Raw genomic sequence first — 22,098 nt, forward strand, 5'->3', positions numbered from 1 at the left:
AAATATATATTTACACAATAGACCTCAGCTAAATGTGTTCATTTAAAAAATTAAGAAAATATATAAACACATGTTTGCCTGATAGACCAGAACTGCTCCTATTGCATAAAAATGTTTAGGCAGTTTTACAAAAGTGTTTCTACATTTACTCCTCTGAAACTGTTCCGTTCTCTCACACAATCAAGTTACTAAACTTCTCTGCTAATCTGAACAGAACAGTCCCAACCTTCTGGGGATAAATGCTGGAGGTTTATTAAAACCCCTCAAAACTTTTACTTTCCAGAGACTAAATGAAAGAGCAAATCCAGGTTTTAAAATATTCTGAGGGACAGAAATTATGAAGTCTTTAACTAAGGTCTGACATTAATGTAGGAAATTCCATGTAAAAGGAAGACAGTCTTCAACTCACATTTATGGTTAAAAAAATAGATGGTGAGTAGACAGAATGTCAGCCTAGCATTAGTCTCCTGACTTTCCTCAATTTACTCAGTGTTACCTGCTACACATTGTCTCTAAACATTTTTTTTATTTTTATTTTTTTACTAAATTGGGGTGTGCAACTACAAAAAAAATACACTTTGTACCTAATTATCTGGCACTAAAGTTCCTTTACAATCTCACTTGGGCAGAACGCGTTTTTCCTGTACACTCTCAGTCTTTTCTCATGCTCTAATCGAGGTCTCTAACCTTCACACCTGTAGTGCCTCATGAGTTTGACCAGCTAGGCAGAGAAGATCATTCTAGTGCTTAGGACATAAGGAGTTAAGACAAAAAAAGAATAAAACATATCCCCTGTTCAAGAATTTTACAGTTATTTTCTAATTTAAATCATCCTAAGAATACCCTTTGAAAACCGAATTATTCCATGTCAGGGAAATGGAAAAACACTATGCTCAAAATTGCTCATTACTGAGGGCAGCAGCTCTCAAACTTTAAGGTTCAATAGTGAAAACATGTAATTTTATTTAAATATTGTCATCTTAATTCCTATACAATTCCCCTTTCCCCCCAGAAATTCTGACGAATGTAACAAATTAGACCGTATACACTAGGTAAGCAAGATTTTCCAGGTTTGAAAACAAAAGCTGAAATTTACAGTTTCCTTTAGCCCTCACTGAATATTTGGATGAGTCTTAATAATCCATCTTATAATTTGTCAATTTTTTAATCATCTGGGAATAACTTTGCTGTTTTACTCAATGCATTATACAGTGAAATGAAGCTCAGTTGTAATAAAGCTGAACTCAAGTGAGACTACCAAAGAAGTGAACTACATTAGATTGCTGTGGCACAGTAAAACTAATGTCTCAGTTGCTTACTATGGTGTGCACACCAGTTTTAAGATCTGATTTCATTATACTGTTCCATGTAACACGGGCGCAGTAAAACAGCACAAGCTAATTCCTGTATAGTTAAAGGTATGACAGATTTGCAATATAAAGTTAAACAGCAAAGAAATGCTTCAACATCATGTAGTGAAACAGGTTTCACAAAATAAAAAAACATGCAGAAGCTTTTTTTTTTGCCTTTTTTTTTCTCTTTCTTTTTTTTAAGGTCTCCAGCTGCATTTTACAGCCTCACTCACTGCCACACATCACTTGCCACACTATCAAGTGACTCCTCTCAGCTTTGGCTACAGAAGGTTCAAGTTGTAGAGCTTCTCCAAGGAGTTCAGATTCTCCACCTTCATCACCTGAAAAACAACAGCTTTGATTCAGGCAGACAATAAAATATTAACACCAAATGCAGCAAGACAAGTGACATCTATGTTTACAAGAAAAATACTACAAAAGACAGTAGTTGCCATGTGCTTATATAAAAGCATATTCAGGATTATGAATATATACATTACAAACTGAAAAGAGTCTGTGGCATAATTATTTTGGAGCCAAGTATTCTGATGGTCATATTCTTCAGTTCTAGTCCCAAAAATTAACTGCAGCTTTTTAAATATTCATATCATACACATTTCATTACTTATAACTCTCTGAGGCAGAGAAACAACAACCTTATTTGCAAACTTGCAGTACCTCCCAGGCAGAAATGGAGATGGTTATGCTATGAGAAAAGCGGCATAAACACAAAAACCATATAAAGTGCTCTGGAAATAAGAGCAGGAAATGCACACAAGCGAGACAATGCAACATTCATGTCTGTGGAGAACTTTCTTCTTTCTGCTTGTCACAACTCTGCACACACTGGCACAAGCCAGCCTTAAGCCCAATTCTCTCTTATTGCTCTTCAAAAGAGTAAAGCAGTTTTGTAACTGCATCTAAACTCTTGGTGACATGAGCTGACTTGGATCAAAGGTGACAGACCAGCCTCTAAACAAAACTGCACGTAGATGGTAATAAACATCAATAAAGAGGCAGTCTTGTGGTACAAACAACGTCAGTTTAATCGGGTGAAACGGGAGCTGACCTACAACGTCAGGAAGGTTTCAAGTCACTGTGGCTGCTGGTCAGACTGCTCTGGAGGTCTGAGGAACCTCAACACAGAATAAGCTGAACCTGCTCTTAAGCCAGTTTGCTGTGCTGTGGTAATAGCTGAGGTAACACTGCTACAGCGCTGACATAGGAGTTCATGGCTTTGCATTGTGCCACAAGGACAGCACAACGCTCATTTGGTACGCAGCTGGACCAGCTGCCTGCGGCAAGGGCAGAGTTTTTAATACTCATTACAGTGTGGCACAGAACTGCCTCAAGTCCTGCCTGCTGCGTAACTCCACTGGGGATACCAGCAGGAACTTGTTCTTCATTGACTAGTGGGATGACAGAATTTGGGCTGGCCTTCATGGGATTTTCTTTGTAGTGGTTTTTGCTGTTGTTTGTTTGTTTTTAAAAACACTACAAACAGATTTAGGCAAAAGGTCAAAAGCAGGTCTACAAGTTTTGACTCATTTTTATGCACTTTTTCCCCCAAGGTCTCCAGCTGCAGATTCTAAGCTTAGAACCACAATCATTCTCATTTTGTTATATTTCTCCAAAAGCTTCAATAAAATCAAAGTTTACACAAGAAATAATTTATGGCCTGGATCATGCAAACGTGCTCTCCAAGAAAAGCAACTGATGAAAATAAGAAGGGCATGCAAAGATAAGTGAACTGCTTTCAACCCTTTCACTCAAAAATGAGTAAATTTTAGTTTGAGTGTTCCTCACATAATACATGACTTTTTTATAGTCAGACCACGTATTTAAGTAACTACAGAGATGTTTTCCAGCAGTTTGAGACAGAAGACCAATCTGTCAAAGTCAGACTGAAAGCATAAATGGGAAGGTGGTACATGACTCCAAAGCAGAGTCAACTAAACCATTTTACAGAGTCATCTCAGAGACCAGAGGAAGCTGAAGGTGTGTGTGGGGGTCAGAGAATAAACGCACTTCTATCCTGACACTTAGTGAAAACAGTATACTGACTGACCACACAAATGCAATCACAACAGAAGTTGTTACATGGTTAATGACCTCTCTGTATGAAGAGTTTACAAATGATTTTAAGTTCAATTTTCTTACCCATTCTGAAGTCAATATATCCTTCTCCACCACTTATCACCAACATCGATTTTAAGGGACTCTGGTTGAAGGACTCCTGGGCTGGTTTATCAGCTGTAAGCTCTGTTCCACCACTACTCTGCGGGCAAACAACCTGACCTGGATCAAAGACAGAACACATTTTTTATGCCACACCTCACAGAACACTATCATCTGTATTTGGTCACTGGATGACATATGCAATGCCTAATGACACAAACTAAACTTTGGATTCTACTATCTCTTCAGTGAGGAACAGAAAGCAAGCTTTGCTCCGATTTCATCTCTCTAAAGAGATAATGAATCTGTTTAGGTCAGTTCCATAGAAAACTGAGAATTAAGTGCTTCTTGAGAGATTTCAGAGATTCAAACAGCACTGCAGTTTCTTGGAAACTCAGCTTTTCAACTCAGATTTTCCTTTGGCACTTCTCCCTTAGTAGCTCATCCTTCCTGCAGGATGTCAGACTCTTAAACTAGACATTACATGAATTACCAGTTGACTGCCTTCTTAATAGGCAAGTACTCGCTGCCCACAGTACCCTTTTCCTAGATGGAAGCAAAGCACTTCTTCCTTTGTGACCAAACCCCTTCCCTTCCATTAAACAATACTGCACTTAGGAATCACACAAGTCTCATAAATAAAATATAATAATTAATTTCTGAATGTCTAATCTCACACACTTCTATCTTTGCCTCAACACTACATTTAAACAAGCAAATGAAGGCGAAAGAAACTTCAGTTGAAGAATGGTAATAAAACCTCACCAGGTACTGCAACGAAAAATTTAACAGCATCCCGGTGCCCGTGGAAGCAAAGCTGCGCATGTGCCATGGAACAATACGGTATGAATGTTCCTGGAGTCACTTTGTCGCTGTTTTCATCACCATATACACGTATTACACTCCCAGGACGGTTTCCAGAGCCTGCTGCTGCTTTATTAGCTGTGAAAGAAGAGAAGTGTTTTCTAGTTGAAAATATAAATTGCAGAAACAGTTATTTGTTAAGAAACCTTATGGTACCATCTAAAAGCTAAAGCCAACTTAGATAAAAATGAAACAGGAGGGCAGCAATGCCAATTCAAGACAGAGCTGGAAAGAAAAAAGATTGCATGCTTCGTTATTTTAAGTACATCAGAAAATGGAGCAGGATTCTTATTAGTCTAGCATAAACACCAGATTTTAATGTCCTACTTTTGGAAAAAAATTTGTGAAAGGACTGTATCTTTTATAGAAAATAAATAGCACTAATATGTTTCAGTGTGAGCAAATTCAATGTAGTTAAACATAAGTAAACACAGTTCCAACTCATCAATCATAGGGTATCCCCTTGCCAGCAAAAATTCTCTAGAAATAGCCACTTGTGGGCACGAAGGAGCTACCCTATTATAAATTCTACATCTAGTTTTTACTGAGAAGTTTTAAAATCCATTAAACACAGAAGTACTCATGCTAGACATACAAGCCATCTCCATTCCAAAGACTATAAAAGTAGTGAAAGAAACAGTGATTTGTAACAAGACAGTAAATGATGTGGATTAATGACAAAGTTATAAGATATGGTATCACACTGGCTGGAAGAAAAACAAAGTCTGTATGAAAGTTCAGCTGCAACACAGGATGATATACTAAACTGCTGAGCAGACTGGTGGCCATTTAGCAAACATAAAACTGCTGCAATGCAGTAACTGCAAGTGGAAAAACATTTAGGAACATACAAAGGGTAAATCTATAAGGAGTGGGAAACAGCCTCGAAGTGGCTATTAGAAGCCTGAAAATAGATTTTTTCGTTCAGGATCTGCACTTACCCCTCAGCCCCAGTAAACGTCCCTGGTGGAGGATTACAGCTAAAGTGAGAAAGGAGGAAAGGGGAAATGGATAGGTATGACAGTAGAGGAGAAGGATTAATGAGAACCCACCACTCTTGTATTCTGGTTTTTGACAAGGCAGAACTTAAAATTTAGCTCCTAAAAACAGTAAATATCTAATTACAGAAGATTCAATAAAAAGTCACAAAGAACAGCATCTTGTTACAAAAATTTCAGTACGAATTGGGCAATGAAGGCACTGCCACTTTCATGTGGTTTATCACTATAAAGTTTATTATTGATTAGCGATGTTTCCCCTTTCTCTCTTTCCCTGGCAGGAGGCTACCAAAAATAATATATAACAACTTATGTTTTCAAGTGTCCTTTCGAAACGGTATCTGCAGACCCGGAAGATGCCCTGCTATTGAGACCCAGGGAACTGAGATACGCAATTGCTGACGCAAGGATGTGACTGTCTTTGAAATCCATGAATATTTGTAACAGGGTTCTCAACCCCACTACCAGGCTACCCACAAATGGTTGTTCTGATTCACAAACAACTAACAAAACCAAAATCAAACTGAATAGCTTTAATAGGGACTTTTTCATGTTCACTGCTGTTGCAAAAACAAACTCCTCTGGAAGCATTAAATTAGGCTGGATGCAAATTATGAGCTATAATTTTTGAAAGCATGGATTTAAACTATTTCAAACTCATGACAGGAAGTCTGTCCTTCCTTAGTACACTCATGCAATGCAAAAAAAGACATTTGCTGAATGGATGTACAATGTAATGGAACAGTATGAGAAACAATGCATGTATGTGCTGTTCAACAAAGCAGATACAACATGAAGAGTTTTTACTATTAAATTACCCTAAATTTCCTGTCAGCCTGTACTACTTTCTATATAACAGTACAATTAGGACTATCAAAACTCTGTATTTGATTTTCTGCAACTTCTGTCCATGTATTTTAAAGTTAGTCTCAGGCACAAATGTTGGGGTTTTCTTCTGTTGCTTTAAATGCAACCAATTTACACACAGATTCTTTCCAAGCTTTACCTACTTAAACTTTGTTTTGCTCTTGAACTGGGCCACTCCCCTCTACCGAGGTTCAAGTGCCCATGTCTGAATGCTTCCCCTCCCACCCCCAGATAGTTTCAGCCGATGACAAATTTGGGGTCTGTTTTTAAGCAGATAGATGGATTTGCATTATTGGAATTTTACACAGGAATTAGTGCCCTATTTGTAGAACATGTTTACAAACACCTGTAACTTTGAGCATGTCCTTTAAAGCAGTTGGTACTACTGCTGTTCCAGTCCTTTATACCAGCTTTGTGATGAAATCTCAAGAATTAAAGCCAAACGAATTGCATTAGCAACAATACCAACTTGCTCAAATCAAACAAAAATCTACTTTGGTGATGATATGGCAATCAAAGGTAACATTAATTAGAAAACTAAAGCCATCTCTTACAAGCAATAAACTTCTATAAATGCTGCTAATGGTCTTAACACTTCTAAGGCTTCAAAGCATCACTTTCATTCAAGCCATAGCAATTCTGCTCAAACTGAAGTACAGGAGATTTTGGATATGGGCTTTTTTGCTCAGAGTAACTGTAACCATGTACACAATCAGGTGCTGACCATCACACAGGCCCAATCTGTTAAAAACCTGAAAGATTCAGACCTGGCAGTAAAGCTTTCTATCCATTAGCAAGCATCTAAATGGTGCTTAAATATTCTTTTTGCGTCCATAGCATATTGCACAGTGCTATTCATTTATATTTTACTTACTTTCTGTTAATGGAATGGAGATGATGACACCATTTCCTGTTCCTACCCATAAACGATTACAAGACACCATAAGAGCTGTGATTCTCACAAATGAGAATCCCAGTTTACCAGTACCTAAAAACAAAAGATGCTTTTCATCAAAAATTATGAGCAAGAATATTTATAGTTCCAAAACAGAAAATCTCAATTCCAACTCCCAAATCACACGAACAATTCCCTCCCAGTTCAAACAGAAACAAGCCAGAGGAGCACATTTAAGAAGATAATCTAAAAGGAACTCAATTAAGTTGTGAACCTATGCAGAAAGAGACTAACGTGAACTGTGAGAAAGCACAAGTGCAACAGCTCCGTAATGCTGCACAATAAAGTCTTTTGGAGCTTACAGCACCAGGGCAACTTTTCAAAACAAAACAAAAAAAAGAGGTGAATTTAAAGATGTAAGATAATGGTTTCTCATCTACTGAAGTTAATTCCTCCTCCATCAGGACTATGAAAGGGAGCAGAAGGCAGCTGACCAGCTAAGCATAATGGGAAGGTAGTTACTTGTGAAGGATTTCCCATGGCCCGATTACCTGTATTTGTTGTGTTATGTAGGTGGTCAAACTGCTCTCATATAAACATTAATGAAAAAAATCAGAAAGTTTATTAGCTTCAATAGCAATAAAATTTGCTACTTTGCATTTGAATTTTCTTGAACAAGAGGCAATTCTTCCAGGCAAGTAACGGGATTCTTCCTACTCTTAGAGTTAAAAAGAGGCAGTAAAAAAGAAGATCTTAGTGTGTCTATTGATTTCTGCCCAACCCAACCACCATTTTCCTCATCATGCCTGAGTTCTTAGGGACATCTTACACATAAGATAGGATCAACAGACTGTTTCAGGAGACCTATCATCCCCGTTATGCTTCACAGACTGACTTAGACTTCTACTTTCAGATGCCAGTTCTAACAAACAGGATTTGACAACCCTTCCACCCACCCTTCCCCCTAGCTTGCAGTGACCTGATCCATGACAGGAAAGCTCCAGACAAAGAGGTTTAAGAATACAGCAATTTTTCTTATCAACTTACCTAGCATTTTGCTTACATAAGGTTCAATGTCCACATCTTGTAGATGCTGATACGTGTGCGCGTGATAGAGACGCAGGGTGGAGTCCAAGCGAATAGACACCCATACCCCATCACCCACCCATGCCAGCTGCCTCACTTGGCTTTCTCTTCTTGGGTGTGCATCAAATGACTTCTACGAAAGATTGGATTTCAAATTAGAAGATGAAACAAAGGAAAGGGTTAGATGAGACTTCTCTGTTACTCTTACACTGACAAAACTGGCAATTTCTTAAAGTCATCTACTACCCTCTGGTTTGCAAGATCACTACCAGATAGTGTTTATTTTAGTTACAGATACCATATGATGCTGATTTTCCTTCCTAAAGTATGATCTCAAAGCCATAGTTTCCTGCTGTGTCTTTATTTACGTATCATATCCCAGCCTACTCTGGCTGGTGTCTCTATTTTACCATGGAGCCTTTTTGGTATGAGGTCCTCCAGACACAGCACAAGATATGTATATCCAAAAAAGTGGTTTTCTTCCTAGTTCTGTCAAGCCCTGCTCTAGCATACAAACATACCTGTGCAAAACACACACTATCCACCACCAAAACAACTTCACTGTTATATGACTTCCTTCAGTTCCATTTTCCCATATATGGAGTCTCCTTCACAGGAAGAGATTATTAACTTGGTGCTTGGTATTTTCAGAAAAGCTGAGCAGTCACCCTCGAAAGGTCTGGCCCACATCAACTAGCAGAACCTGAAGTACTCATACTGCTAATGGTTTTTTGAAACCTTATCCCCTTCCTGCACTGGAGAGATGTCAGGTACACATACAACTCTGTGGAAACACCAGCTAACACACCTTATATAAACAAACTATTCTATAACTGCAGGGAGAGTACATTCAAGATCAACACTTACAAACCTCTAAAGTATGCAAAGACTTAATAGAGAAGGTTACAAGTGGGTGGAGAACGTAACGAGGCATGCATGTAGAGAATTTGCTGGGAGCTGGCCTTAGAAACCTGGGGCAAGGACACTCTCCACATCCTGGCCAGCTAGAAGTAGAAAACTAAACCCCTCAAAAACTGGTTTCAATAAATAAGAACTGTCTCATTGTGACTTAAAGTTTTACAAAACAATTAAAACATCTTAAGAAAATGTAATAGTATCTCCCAGGAGAAATTTATTTATGCTTGTTTCTGTACTGATGTAAAATTACTGTTCTTTCTAGTTACTCTGGACTTTGAGCCGTAGCATGAGATAGCCTTAAAACAAAACATTATTTAATTATTTTAATTATATTTAATATTTAATAATTACTCAATTATTTTAAACATCATTTTAACTTGCCTCTATTTTCATGGCCTTTGGTTGAACAACATAGATTTTGTTCCTGTAGCCACACCAGACTTTGTCATGTACCACTGTCATGCACCTTATTGAATGATGCGGCCGGCCTAGGTCTAAGAGGTGGTAGTTTGTCAAATCCCACTGACCATCTTTAAAAACAGACAGAAAAGAAAAAAACAAAGCAAAACATAGGTTCCCATGAGTTTAAAAATAATTTTTAAGTACAGGCAAATAACTTAACAGTCTAATTTTTCAAAAGCAGTGTAATAATCTGGGTAAGTCAATACAAATTTATGGCTAAGGTCCTCATTAAAAACCAGCAACTACCAACATCCCAAATGGTACTTTGATTCTATATAAGGCTGTACAGTGACTCATGTTCAAAACACACCAAAACATTTATAAAAACAGCAAGTTACCTAGTGCTAATGCTTTACTTGGATAGGCACCAGTGTACATTACAACAAGCAACTACCCACACAGCACTGGGCACTTGCTGCTTGACTGAACGTAGAAGTGTTGGCCAGTGTATCAAGGTTTTTTTTAAACAAGCTGCAAGATCTTGAGAAAGGCACCTGAAATCTACTAAAAGCATACTAAATTGGGCCATTCGACACCAAGTAAAATTCTTCTATAGACTGAGCTAAGACACAGATCACCACTGTCATTTACTTGAGATCCTTAAGGACTGTAAGCCACTAGCATTTGAGATAAGCAAACAAAAAACCACTACACTAAAAATAAAACAGCTTTATCCTAGATGCATCTTTCCCAGTACTTGCATTAGTGCTGTGCAACCTCTTTAATTCTTCTAAATGCTGAGCACAGGGATTTAAACTCCAGAAGGAAAAGAACAAATTAATAGGAAGTTTGTGGAAACAAGACAACAGATAAGTTCCAGTTACTCATAGTAAGACCTTCCCATTTAGGTCCTTAATTCTGGAGGTTGGAGAATGAAGCCTGTCCAAGAGTGGTTCGGACAGAAATTCTGAAGGGATGCTTACAAAATTCACATTGAAGGATTTGGCCACAGACAATTATTAACACTAATAAAAAAATAGAAGCTGTGACTACAGAGCATGATGAAAAAGGCAAGAGATGATGATCAAAGCCAACTTCATCAACTGGCTTTTTGCCATTTTGCTCAGACAGATCCGACTCCCCTCCTTCTCAGAATAAGTAAAAAGCCCAGGAATGCCCCAGGACAGTGTAAAAATGAAATACTAGAAAGATTTCTCAAGACAACCTGTAAAAACACCATTGGGGAATACGCTTTCAAAACACAATTTATAAATGGCACATTTCTTTCTTAAATACTGTTACAAATTCACAAAGATCTGATAGAACACTTACCAACTCCTCGGTGAAATATTGCTAGTGTTCCATCAGCTAGTGCAACTAATACTATTCCTTTTACATGTCTGGGAAAAAAAGGAGGGACAACAATGTAAACTGTTAGACCGCATTTCTCAAACTGCAAGTTTAAAGCAAGGTATAAACATTTTATATTAGCATTAGCTCTAGAGTTCCGATTTCTACCATATAGCTCAAGAGAAGGGACAGTAACAAGGCATCAAAATCCAGTTCAGAAAGCTTAAATATATCTAGCTGCAATGCCTGAAGAAAACATCATGGATAACAACCTGTAACTGTTTTGAGTATACAACTTCCAAGAGTACCAAGTACGCTGCTACAGCTCATGATTTGAGCTATAGTATCTTTAACAGCTACTACTGATACACTATCAAAAGATTCCTTTTATTTTCCTTAATTCCCAAAGGATTTCCACTGCCCCTCAAGGAATATGCATGCATTTATGGCAACTGAAATTCCCAATATCTGAGGAGGAAATACAAAACTACTTTGCAAGTATTTTAACAAAAAGTCATCACGATTCACATGACATTCTTTCAGGACTTACACAATACTGAGAATAGAATCTTTAAGTTTAATGGCATGAACACATTTCCTCCACTGCGCCACAGACGAATGAACATACAGGCTGCAAAGACAAATCAGGAGGGATTAAAAGCACTAAAACAAGTCTACCAGACAGGAAAAAACAGGCAAACCCCCTATAACTGAAATCCACAATTGAAGGGAAAATAGGTTTTCATCTTTCACTGAAAACCACGTACAGACTAAGAACAAACCACATGAGGAGGCAGAATTGGTTTTCAGTCTCCTAAAACATAACCAACTCCTTTGCAGATACATCTGCAGTAAAAAGGGCAATACATTTTTCTAGCATAATAAAATACTGAAAGTTATGGAATTGTCAGACCATACCGATTTCTTTCACTACAAAAAAAACCCAAACAACTTTGCCACAGATAAAAAATGTTATTTGCCAGAAAGAGCTTGCTAATCACCTACAATACTTTAATTCTGTAACGCCTAAATGTAGCAAAGTGCACAAGTTCAGGCTCTCTTGAGGGCTTCTTGCACTGAATCTTGACTCGAGACAGTCAGCAGCCTGTAGGCACAAGAAGCAAGTTTAAAATAGCTTTTCCAAATAGATTTAACAAGATTAGTATTTTCTTACCATCCATTCTGTGCTCCAAGCCACATTGTCGGTAAAAGGCTACTCATTTTCTGTGCTTCTTCTCTCACTAGATCTTGCTCATTTGGCAAAACTGCTATGTCTTTATATAACTCTGACTCAGTACTAAAAAAAACCCAACAAACCCGAGTTAAAATACATTGAATAAAGTGCATAGATTACTCATAACCCAGGTTTTTACCTTCATTGCTGCTAGTTTCTATACTGGCTTTTAAAGTATGTAAGGTATTATTTTAAAATAAGTGTGCATGAAAATACAATTTAACAGATGAAAACCTCAATAACAATTTCTTCAAGTAGACATTTACTTATACAAGGAAATCTCTGGGGAATGGCATAAGAGAGTTGCAGCATCAGAGGGACATGTGAGGAGAAACACTTATAAAAAGCTGTATGATACTTTTGTGCCTGCATGTGGAGAGTGAAGATTTTAAATACCCATTACTTTCAAGCTTTTTCTCCACCTCTGTAACTACTCACATATTGACTATTCTTGAGAAAAGTTGAACCATCAGTTGATTGGACAAAAAGGGAGTGTAATTCTGACTTATTTTGACATCAAAACAAGGAATTTAAACAGGCATCTCTAGATCAGTGCCATTCACGTTGTATGAAAGAAGACTGGTAAACGCTCACTACTCCATTCTGGAGGTGTCTGTACTCAAGGGATACGACTTCACAGACAGGCTCTTCATACACAGAGAGCCCTCTCACCCAAGGGAAGTGTAGTGTCTCTTACCATGACTACTTCTATAAACCTCAATACACTTAACAAGGAAAAAAGTAGCCATTTCATCCTCGGGTTGTGCTCCTACAAACATAATACTTTTCTTTTTAAATACATTTTAAGAGGTATGAGGACTGAGACTATGTACCTAGGCTGGTACACTGGAGACGCCTCCGTTGTATTCTGCACTCCCAGAGGATCTGTGAAGACATGCTCTGTGTAGACTCCAGTTTGTGCAATATCAGCTGTGTCTTCTCCTGTGCCTGCATTGACTTCTGTTGCTTCTGTTGCCTCCTCTGCTGTGGGAATGCTCTCATCTACTGAATTACTTTCAGTTGCAGTATCTATAGAACAAAAAATTTGAAAAAATTTTAAGAACTGTACGAGAATTCTTTGTTATTTAAAACAGCCAGAACTTGCTAGTTAAAACTTAGGTGAATAGCCGAAATAACCACACGGTCACAATCCAGATTTTGTATTTCACCTAAAGAAAAATCAGATTAGAAACACCCAAACTTAAGTAGGTTGCACTGTATCAACAAGTGCCAAATGCACTTCAAGTATCTGTGACTGATGGCACAGACTGTCCTTTAAGTGATTAACCAGAATATTAGTGAACAAGTCCAACACCCAGATACCCATTAAGAATCATATCACCATACAGCTCCAAAGGACATACGACAGAAAATATTAAGAATAACTATTAAAGTAAGCAGCTTCACTTTAATATTAAGACTTTATAAGATTTAAGGCATATATCCGCATTCTTTCTAGTCATTTGTTGGCAAGATCCACATTTCAAATACTGAGCAACTTAAAAGCTCTCTTGCAGAATACAGAGTTCTCTCAAAAGTATTTGAAAGCAGCAATTGTCTATACCCATTTAATATCACCTCCACAAATTTTTCAGCTACAATTACACAGTGCAAGTATATCAGACTCATAAGCCATTTCCCACGGAGTACTCATTTTGTGTTATCACCACTTGCAGACAAGCTATTACATTAAACACTTACACCAATCACTTTTCAATTATACCTAATGGTATGTGGCCATCCCTGGCACACCTGTAAGATTTTCATACCTGACTATGGTTATTTTCATACCTGACTTATCTGTCATTGGTGAGCTACCGTTTGCATCATGAGGTACAGGTGCTCCTGTGACACCCTCCGCAGTACAGCCAACCACTGTTATTCCTCCTAGCAAGCTATCAGTTTCTGCAGAGCTGTTGCTTGTCATACTTCCACACAGAGACGACTTGTCCACTTGACTGGGATCTGCTTCTTGAGACCCTTCTTCTCCCGCAGGATAGTCTGTTTCCCTTGCTCCTGAAAGAGATTAAACTCACGTTTCTTGTGGAGATAAAGGTGAATCACTTTTCTAACAACAAGCTATGCTTTCCAACTGAATGAACTCTCCAGCAACTGAGATTTAACATGTGGATACCTGCCTACAAGCTTATGAAATAACATTTCATAACAGTGCACATAGGCAGGGATACCTATCTACATCTTTATGAAAAATATAACTGCAATATATCATTTGTTCTGGAAGAAAAGCTGTTTCGCTCTTGTACAACCCTCTCAAATACTTTTAAGACTTAAAATATTGTTCTTGGTATCCTGAAATTTTTATCTTATTTTACTATATTTTATGCTGTTTTGATTTCACAAGTTATACATAGTTCCAATGGAGCAAAACCTCAGACTTCACTGGAACAAGATTTCTTCTGAGCTTATTAAACAAAACAACTTCACTGGAACTATTGCTACAGACTTCTGTAACTGTAAGCCAAGAAACAAGAAATCCAAAAGCAAAATTAGTTCTTCTCCAGTATCACAACATCCTCCTGTTAAACTTCCCTGAGTGCACTATCCATATAAACTCTCAATGTAACAAGGATTCCCTCTACAGGAAGCTCCAAGACTTGCTACTTATCTTCAAGAAGCTGAAGAGGTCAAAAAAGCCAACATATTTTTCTTTTGTGATGTTCACAGTTCATAAAACGCTGACACTATAGCACAATTTATAACACAGCATACAAAATACTTAGTCTTGTTTACCGACATCTTTTTCCGAGTTAATTTAAGTAAAGAACCAACTGAAGAGTGGAACAGTAGAGTAGAAATCTGATAGATTTCCTTACAACTAAACACTCTTCATTGCTGTGTTACAGTAATGTTTTCATGCTAATTAACAAACCTTTGGGTTTTCCTAGCGTAAGAAAAATCTGAATAAGATACAGTTTAAAAAAAAAAAAAAGGAGCTAGAACATCACAAGTCGTTACCTGGTACGCTAGCAATACAAAGCACATGAGAATTGCAAACAATGAAACTGTCCAGAATATTTCCTGGTTGATTAGCATCAATAATGATAACTTTTGTAGCAGAATGTGTGCTAGTACAAATCCAGACTAGACTGGATAATTCTTCCTGATGTTTCAGCTCCTTCTGCTGGTCCTGAAGGAGAACAAAGGCAGAAGAGAAGTGAACAACAGGAAGGGGTACAAGAATAGAACTATTACCTTTGATCTTGTATGTTCTTACATTATCACATATTTATTTGTATTTGCTGTAGTTAAGTTAAATATATTTAATGCCATTGTAAAATTACATGTAGTTACTCGTTCTTTATGTATTTGGAATACAAAAAAACCCCCTCAGATTTCCTACTTGTGTAAAAAACTATAGAAAATTATACTGCACAATTGTACAGCTAGACAAGTATAAAGCTACATAATACCACTATTTATGTGCTAGCTACCATACTCTGTATTGCCACAAATTAATATCAAGTCTCAAAGCACTTCAAAACTAAGCTTGTTTTCATGCCCTTAATCTGAATTCCATTCACTGCTTCATGAAAACATGAATACCAACACATTTAAATAATAGCACACACACCTACAAAAACTTTTTTAAATAGCACTCAGAACATGACAATTCTGTCACAGATGTTTTTTGAAGCAGGCAGTGCATCATTTTGATGTAAAATTGATTTGCACCTCAGATTTGTCAAAAACCTCGCACACAAGAAAGAATCACATTATTTTTGTAGTTGGATTCAATAACCCAAATATCTTGGGCTGATGACCACCCAAGAAAAATCTATTCGTTACCAATAAATCTAATTATAAAATATTACCTTACCTTGAGCTCTTGGTCTAGTCTATCTAAGCTGCTTTGAGATCCTGTTTGCTGCTTGTTGCCATCCGCATCCATACCAGTCACGTCATTGTAGAATACACTGGCACCAACCACAGACCCGCCGTCTCGTGTTTTCCCTCCCGATAGGTTTACCCCTACAGCACACCACAGCTTGGAAGAAAAAGAAATACTTCACTTAAGTGTTAAACTAAGAGATACACACTTATTGTTAAATATGCTAAGTAGTATCAAAACTACACCTGCAGTCCATTTTAAGGAATTCATTAAGATAAAAGTAATGTACATTTCTACTGAAGCTTAAATTCTGGTTTGTCTAGGCATTAAAAAAACTATTTCAAAAAGAAAATAGAGTCTAAAACAAAAATATTCAAGCTATAGTTTGTCCAAGTCTCTATCATCACTGTAAATATCCTACCTTCATAGAGGTATCCTTCTCATCTAAAGGTCTCAGGTAAACAGGTACAGGCAAGTTCTTCATCTTATTTTCACCCTGGCCACCATTTGCCACCTAAGTGAAAAACAAAAACAAAAACACAAACAGGAAAGCTTGCTCCTTTGAAAGAGATTTACAGTCTTTGGAATCAGTTGATCAGACTTTGTTAAACACAAGTAAGAGTTCTGCATTGTCTTTTTCCTTGGAAATATTCTTTTAACTGCAAAAGTTAAAAAAAAAAATGCTGGAATCACTCAAACACAAGCTGTGAAATTATACTTTATTCAAATTTCACAAAGCATGAAGTTGTTACCACTACATTTGAAAACTTAAGCATAATACCTGTTTGTACTTTTGAGGTAGACTCCAGCCAAATGCTTGCACTCTACCATCCTCTTTCTGAACATGTGCTTTCACTTGGCGATACTGCTCTCTCTTCTGCTCCCTGCGTGAGGCTAAACTGGCTTCAGTTCTAGGGAAGAATCGTTATGAAAGAACCTGTTATTTATACTCTTTAGAATTCTTTGAGTGATGGGAGTTCCTATTAAACTCAATAGACAAGATCTCTGTAGAAGCATTGGGTTACTAAAGAGATTGCTAGTTTTTCACGTATCCTCTACAGAACACCAGGTTTCCTGTGGGCTTTTTCTAAGGGACCTGTGAAAGATCGGCAAAACCAGAAAGACCATTGTCAGTCTCCTTGAAGAAAATTAACTTGGGTTATGTACACCTACTACAAGTTTTAAAAGTTGTAAGCCAAAAGTATATACTGCCAAAAATAAGCAGGAGGAAAAAAAAATACAGATACTTGTTAGACTGACTCATGCTGTTCTGTTTTTCCATCGAACTTAAAGTGAAAGTATCTGTACAGTTATTGCTTAGCTACAAGGTTTGCATACAAAAACATACCAAACACTGTCTCCTGTGCATAAATGCATGTTTATGAAAGGCAGTGATATCTATCAGAATAGAACTGCCAGGTTCCCAGAGCACTCATCCACTGCTGCGCTTTTCAGTCTCTACTATGTTGATTTCTTATGAATCAACATTCAGTTCAGGAGAACATTAAAATAGCATGCTGCCGTGTGAAGTGTATCTCAGAGGATTAACAGAGTTAATACTTGATAGAGCATATCTAGTATTATAAAAACAAAATGCCTTACTCTTCACTGAGGAATTCAAAGGCTTTAGATTTGTCACTCGGTAGTTGCGATAAGGTGCTGCTTCTTTTCTTGACTGATGGAGTAATATGCGAGGTTGGAGCATTATATTTAACATTGACAGGAGGTTCTGGTTTCTTAGCTGTATTGCTAGATGAACTGAAGAGCCTGCTAAAACTAGAAAAAGGGAGAAAAAAAAAAAGAGAGTTAAGTTTTGTAAGATAGATCCAAATTTGACTATGCAGGCAAACACTGTATCTGTTAGCCTGCTCAAGCCAGTTAGACTAAAAAACTGGAGTCAATATAGCAGCAGCCACCACACACTCCGCAACACTCTCAAACACAGAAACTCATGCCAGTAAGAAAAATTCTTAAAGAGTTATTATCCCATTTGTTTATCAAATTCAATGGGATCTTCATCTGAATGATCCTCTACAGGAAGCCAACAAAATTAGGATGTGAACATCACACCTGGAAGAGAGCTTTATGAAGCATATTAGTTCATGCACAGAGCACTTGAAAAAACCCACCATTTTCTAGGCTAAAGGACAGAACAGTTATCAGCAAACCATAAGATCAAAAGGATTATTTGACAAATATCTTGCTGTGAGTAACACTGTTTTAGATTTAAAGAGCTTGAAGTTAGAAAGGAAAATCTGACAATCAGTAAGCCGTACTTCACAGAGGAAAAGGAAGCTGAAATAAATGCAATCCACACAAGCTATTCACATTTCTATTTCTCATCATTAAAAAGAATCCAGAAAAATGTTCAGAACAGGAGTCCTGGTGCAAATTCAGCTAAAAAAATTAGAGCACTTTGGCATTTAACTTCACAAAGTGCACAGCCATTCACTACGTGATGCAGCTTACGATACATTTTGTCTTCAAGAACAGTCTTACCGAGCTGGCAAACTAGGTAACAAGAGGAGAACAGTTTAGACATCTTCATCTGCCAAAAGATAATTAGCTAACATACAAAAATACGCCAGCTAATTGGTCAGGGTCTTTTATTTATTTTTGCCAGCAAGTTGTGTTTCAATACTTACAACTGCCAAATGCTTGATCTCTTCTTTTCTTGCATGGCTGGATTTTCTCTTGATGCTCTACAAGAAATGAGTTCCAAGTTTACTGAGTAAGCATTAATTAAAAAAAGGAATAGAATGGAACAGTGCTTAACTTCTATTACAAAAACCAGAATAGTATATCAAAAGTATCAAAGCCTGTTTCTTCACACTGCCACTGCTTTTCAGATCAGAGTACAATACTGAAATTCTCACTAGATGAACTGAAGTTACATCATCCACATTTATTTGCATCACCAACACAACTGGCAAGTGCTTTTCAGAGAGAAGAGACAAATCTGTGTAACACTTTGCAATGAAAGCAGCTAGAGGAAAGCCGCAAATAATTTTAAATTCTTCTGCTTCCATTTTTAAGATATTCTAACCGTTGGTTTTTAAATTTAAAAGCTCTTCAGCACATCAATAAACAAACAATAAAGCGATTATTCTTGAAGCCATAGATGTATTAACAGAGATAGGAGAGGATTTCTACAGGAGACAATAGCTATAGAAAAGCAAGGCACGGCTGCTTGGAAATGTGTGTTTTTCTTCTCATGACTTGGGAGTCGAAATGGCTCACAGCTACTGAGGACAACAGAAGAACTCAGCTGCCGTTGTTATACCTGACCAGCAGACGGCACCAAATGACACTGTTACCTCTGGACATGGACACAGCCGGGGAGATGGGACAGAAACGAGCTGGGCTGACATCTGAGGCAAAGACTTTTGTTTTTAAAATTATACCTTCCACACAACTCAGTATTCAGAATGTAAATTAAACCAGATCACCATCTCTATTACTTATATTTGACAGACTCTTCACAGCTTTAAATTTGTGTTTTCTCCTGATCAACCCAAGTCCTTACCCATGGATTAGTCTCCATCTGAAGACTGTAGGGTATTCCTGTTTTGACATCTCTGTTGACACCTGGGCCCACTGCTTTAAGGTATGTGCACACATACAAAATTTGGTAATTGTAAATAACATTAATTTGGTGGGCAGGAAAAATGACTGTGTGTAACCGTTTCAAAATACACACGTTTCTTCAGGGGATGCTTATATCACATCACATGAAGTAACATCTTCACTGAGTTCTCACCAAGAATCCATTTTGAAAAGGTAAGTTACATGCCCATAACTTAAAAACAAAGTTATTCATGGGCGTATTGTAGGGAAACAAGCAGAAGGGCAAGAAAGGCCTCATAATGTAACCTACTGGCCAGATCACTCTGCAACTACAAATAAAAAGCTTGCAAAATCCAAGGAGCTCTATGAAAGATTTTACGAGTCTTTTACCTTATCATCTCAGTCCATCGGACAGCTTCCTGGAGCTCCATCAACCTCTCTTTATACTGATTTCTTTCCATCAGAACACGGGCCATTTCAACACGCGTAAAACGCTTCCGCTGAGCAGTGGGGACATCACTCTGAACACACAAAAAAGCAAACATAGGACTAACAAAAGAGCACAGTAGGGCCTTGCAGAGTCAGCCTCTGCCTTCCGACAAGAGTCAGTTTAGGGCACAATTCCAGATTCCAAATAATTTGAGGCTTTGTAAAACTAACTCAATTCTACCTTCCTCTCCTCCCATCCTTTGCATGTAGCATAATCCAAATAAAAACCCCAAGTTCTCCAAAAAGAATGCGACACACAATAATGGGCAGAGAGGAAAGAAAAACTAGACATGGTCAGTAATTAGTTTACTTGTGCTCTTTAGATCTATTTTTACTACACATGGAGAAAGTTTACCACTACTTATTGAGCAGAAAAGTTGAGTAGCACTCACTAAACACACGTGAACTTCCAAAGTCCCACTGTGAATTACACACACAAAAATACACATACACACATACACCTACATCATCATCCTCTTTAGCTTTCTGTCTTGCTTCCTCTGCTTCTGCACGAGCTCTAAACACAAAACAAAGAATAGCTGCATTAGATGCCACAGTGAGGTTTTTAGTTTTTTTCGCAACCATGGAAGCAAACTTACTTTCTCAGCTCTTCTTCCAGTTCCTTATTCTTCTCTTCAAGCTTTTGTTTTGCTTGTTTAACAGCCTCTAATTCACCTTGTAGTACATCCTTCTCACAGGTCAATTCATCCACCTTTGCTATCAAGTCATTCTTGACTACATTCAGTGCATTTCTACACAAAAATTTAAAATACGTCATTTACAAGGATGACTGTGGTCTTACGGTTTAGCTTTAGCCTGATTTTACTCTTGAACTTGAAGACCTATTCTTACATAGAGCTGCTGTAAAACGATACAGCTTTCTAAAGCAGGTCAAACCCTCTCCCTCCAAACCTCAAATGCTCAAATACATTCACAGCTCTGTATGAGAAAAGAGTACTGATAAATCAGAACAGTTTGCATTCCTCACCAGTGCTCCAATGGATCAGCTTCTGCAGTTACAGCTTTATTTCTAACAGAAAAGGCAGGGAGTTGATCTCATTAGGACACAGCTCTGCATTTCTTGTAGCCTTACAAGGATAAAAGCAGCTTTGCTTCTTAGATCCTTAATTTCTAGAATACCAACTAAGCTATATTTTTAGCCAAATATACCTACAAATTCAAAATACACCACCACTGCTTTTAAAACTGAAAGCATATTTGTATAATTTCAACCTTCTGTGTATGAAGATATAACAAAATAATGGAGGAGGGTAGGCATTTATTTTTTTACATACAAATTCACACTTACTTTGTCTCTAACAGCTGCGTGTTTTCCAAAATAAGGTTTTCAACCTCACGACCCATTCCTTTCCAAAGGAAAAAACACATGAAATTAGCATATGAAATGGTTGTTTTCACAAAACCTACGCTTTGCCATTGTCTAAAAACAGCTGAATTTCAAGCATTACAAGCTTGTCAGAAAAAACTGTGAGCTATCTGAAGTTTCAGAATCTACCTTCTACAATTAGCTCTCCCCTCCACTTTTTTCCCGACTTGCCTTTAACTAAAGCCTAAAGGCAACCCTGGTTCACTACAGGCTACTGCTACCTCCACTTATTCTACACATTTTGGAGAGGTTACAATACCACCACTAAGTCAAAAACCAAACACGGCTGTGCTGGTTTTAGCCGGGATAGAGTTAATTACTGGGGAAGTATTAGTCCACAAAAAGTTAAGTTTAAAATGCTGGACTGCCTTTTATACCAAGTTAAAAGTTATCGGTTATAGACACAAGACATGCTGAATTTCAAAGCTCAGATTGCAAAGGCCCTGCAGATCTCCCCAGAGCAAATGATACCTTACCAAAGAAATTATGGTCTTTAAAGGCCATGCATTCCATGTAGAGCAAAAACAAGAACAAGAGACATTTCATGTAAGGTGTAGTATGAGTGAAGAGCAATAAAATATTTAGACTTATGAAGTAAGAGTGAATTAAAACAAAGCCATCACCAAAAATTTGACATGGAATGTGATGTGATTAGAAGCAG

At 37.6% G+C, this 22,098-nt stretch overlaps 1 protein-coding gene across 2 annotated transcripts in view; it reads right to left on the minus strand.

Moving 5' to 3' along the window:
* Positions 1-1,088: 1,088 nt before the first annotated feature.
* The window catches only part of SPAG9 (sperm associated antigen 9), a 33,157-nt gene continuing 12,147 nt past the window's right edge, over positions 1,089-22,098 (minus strand). The window contains exons 6-27 of one of the 2 annotated variants that reach the window (XM_010184880.1): positions 21,360-21,417; positions 20,650-20,802; positions 20,516-20,567; positions 19,952-20,082; positions 18,640-18,696; positions 17,597-17,770; positions 16,776-16,905; positions 16,416-16,508; positions 15,983-16,150; positions 15,121-15,292; positions 13,936-14,160; positions 12,978-13,173; positions 12,085-12,207; positions 11,461-11,541; positions 10,893-10,960; positions 9,540-9,688; positions 8,202-8,373; positions 7,134-7,247; positions 5,336-5,374; positions 4,296-4,472; positions 3,513-3,650; positions 1,089-1,693 (exon numbers count right to left, since the gene is read on the minus strand). In XM_010184880.1, the coding sequence (XP_010183182.1) occupies positions 1,578-1,693; positions 3,513-3,650; positions 4,296-4,472; positions 5,336-5,374; positions 7,134-7,247; positions 8,202-8,373; positions 9,540-9,688; positions 10,893-10,960; positions 11,461-11,541; positions 12,085-12,207; positions 12,978-13,173; positions 13,936-14,160; positions 15,121-15,292; positions 15,983-16,150; positions 16,416-16,508; positions 16,776-16,905; positions 17,597-17,770; positions 18,640-18,696; positions 19,952-20,082; positions 20,516-20,567; positions 20,650-20,802; positions 21,360-21,417 (2,786 nt within the window). In that variant the 3' untranslated portion in view covers positions 1,089-1,577. The remainder of the gene's footprint in view (positions 1,694-3,512; positions 3,651-4,295; positions 4,473-5,335; positions 5,375-7,133; positions 7,248-8,201; positions 8,374-9,539; positions 9,689-10,892; positions 10,961-11,460; positions 11,542-12,084; positions 12,208-12,977; positions 13,174-13,935; positions 14,161-15,120; positions 15,293-15,982; positions 16,151-16,415; positions 16,509-16,775; positions 16,906-17,596; positions 17,771-18,639; positions 18,697-19,951; positions 20,083-20,515; positions 20,568-20,649; positions 20,803-21,359; positions 21,418-22,098) is intronic. The other variant, XM_010184882.1, reaches the window with a different exon arrangement.

This window comes from Mesitornis unicolor, unplaced genomic scaffold (genome assembly GCF_000695765.1).
Source record: "Mesitornis unicolor isolate BGI_N332 unplaced genomic scaffold, ASM69576v1 scaffold38035, whole genome shotgun sequence".
NCBI lineage: Eukaryota > Metazoa > Chordata > Aves > Mesitornithiformes > Mesitornithidae > Mesitornis > Mesitornis unicolor.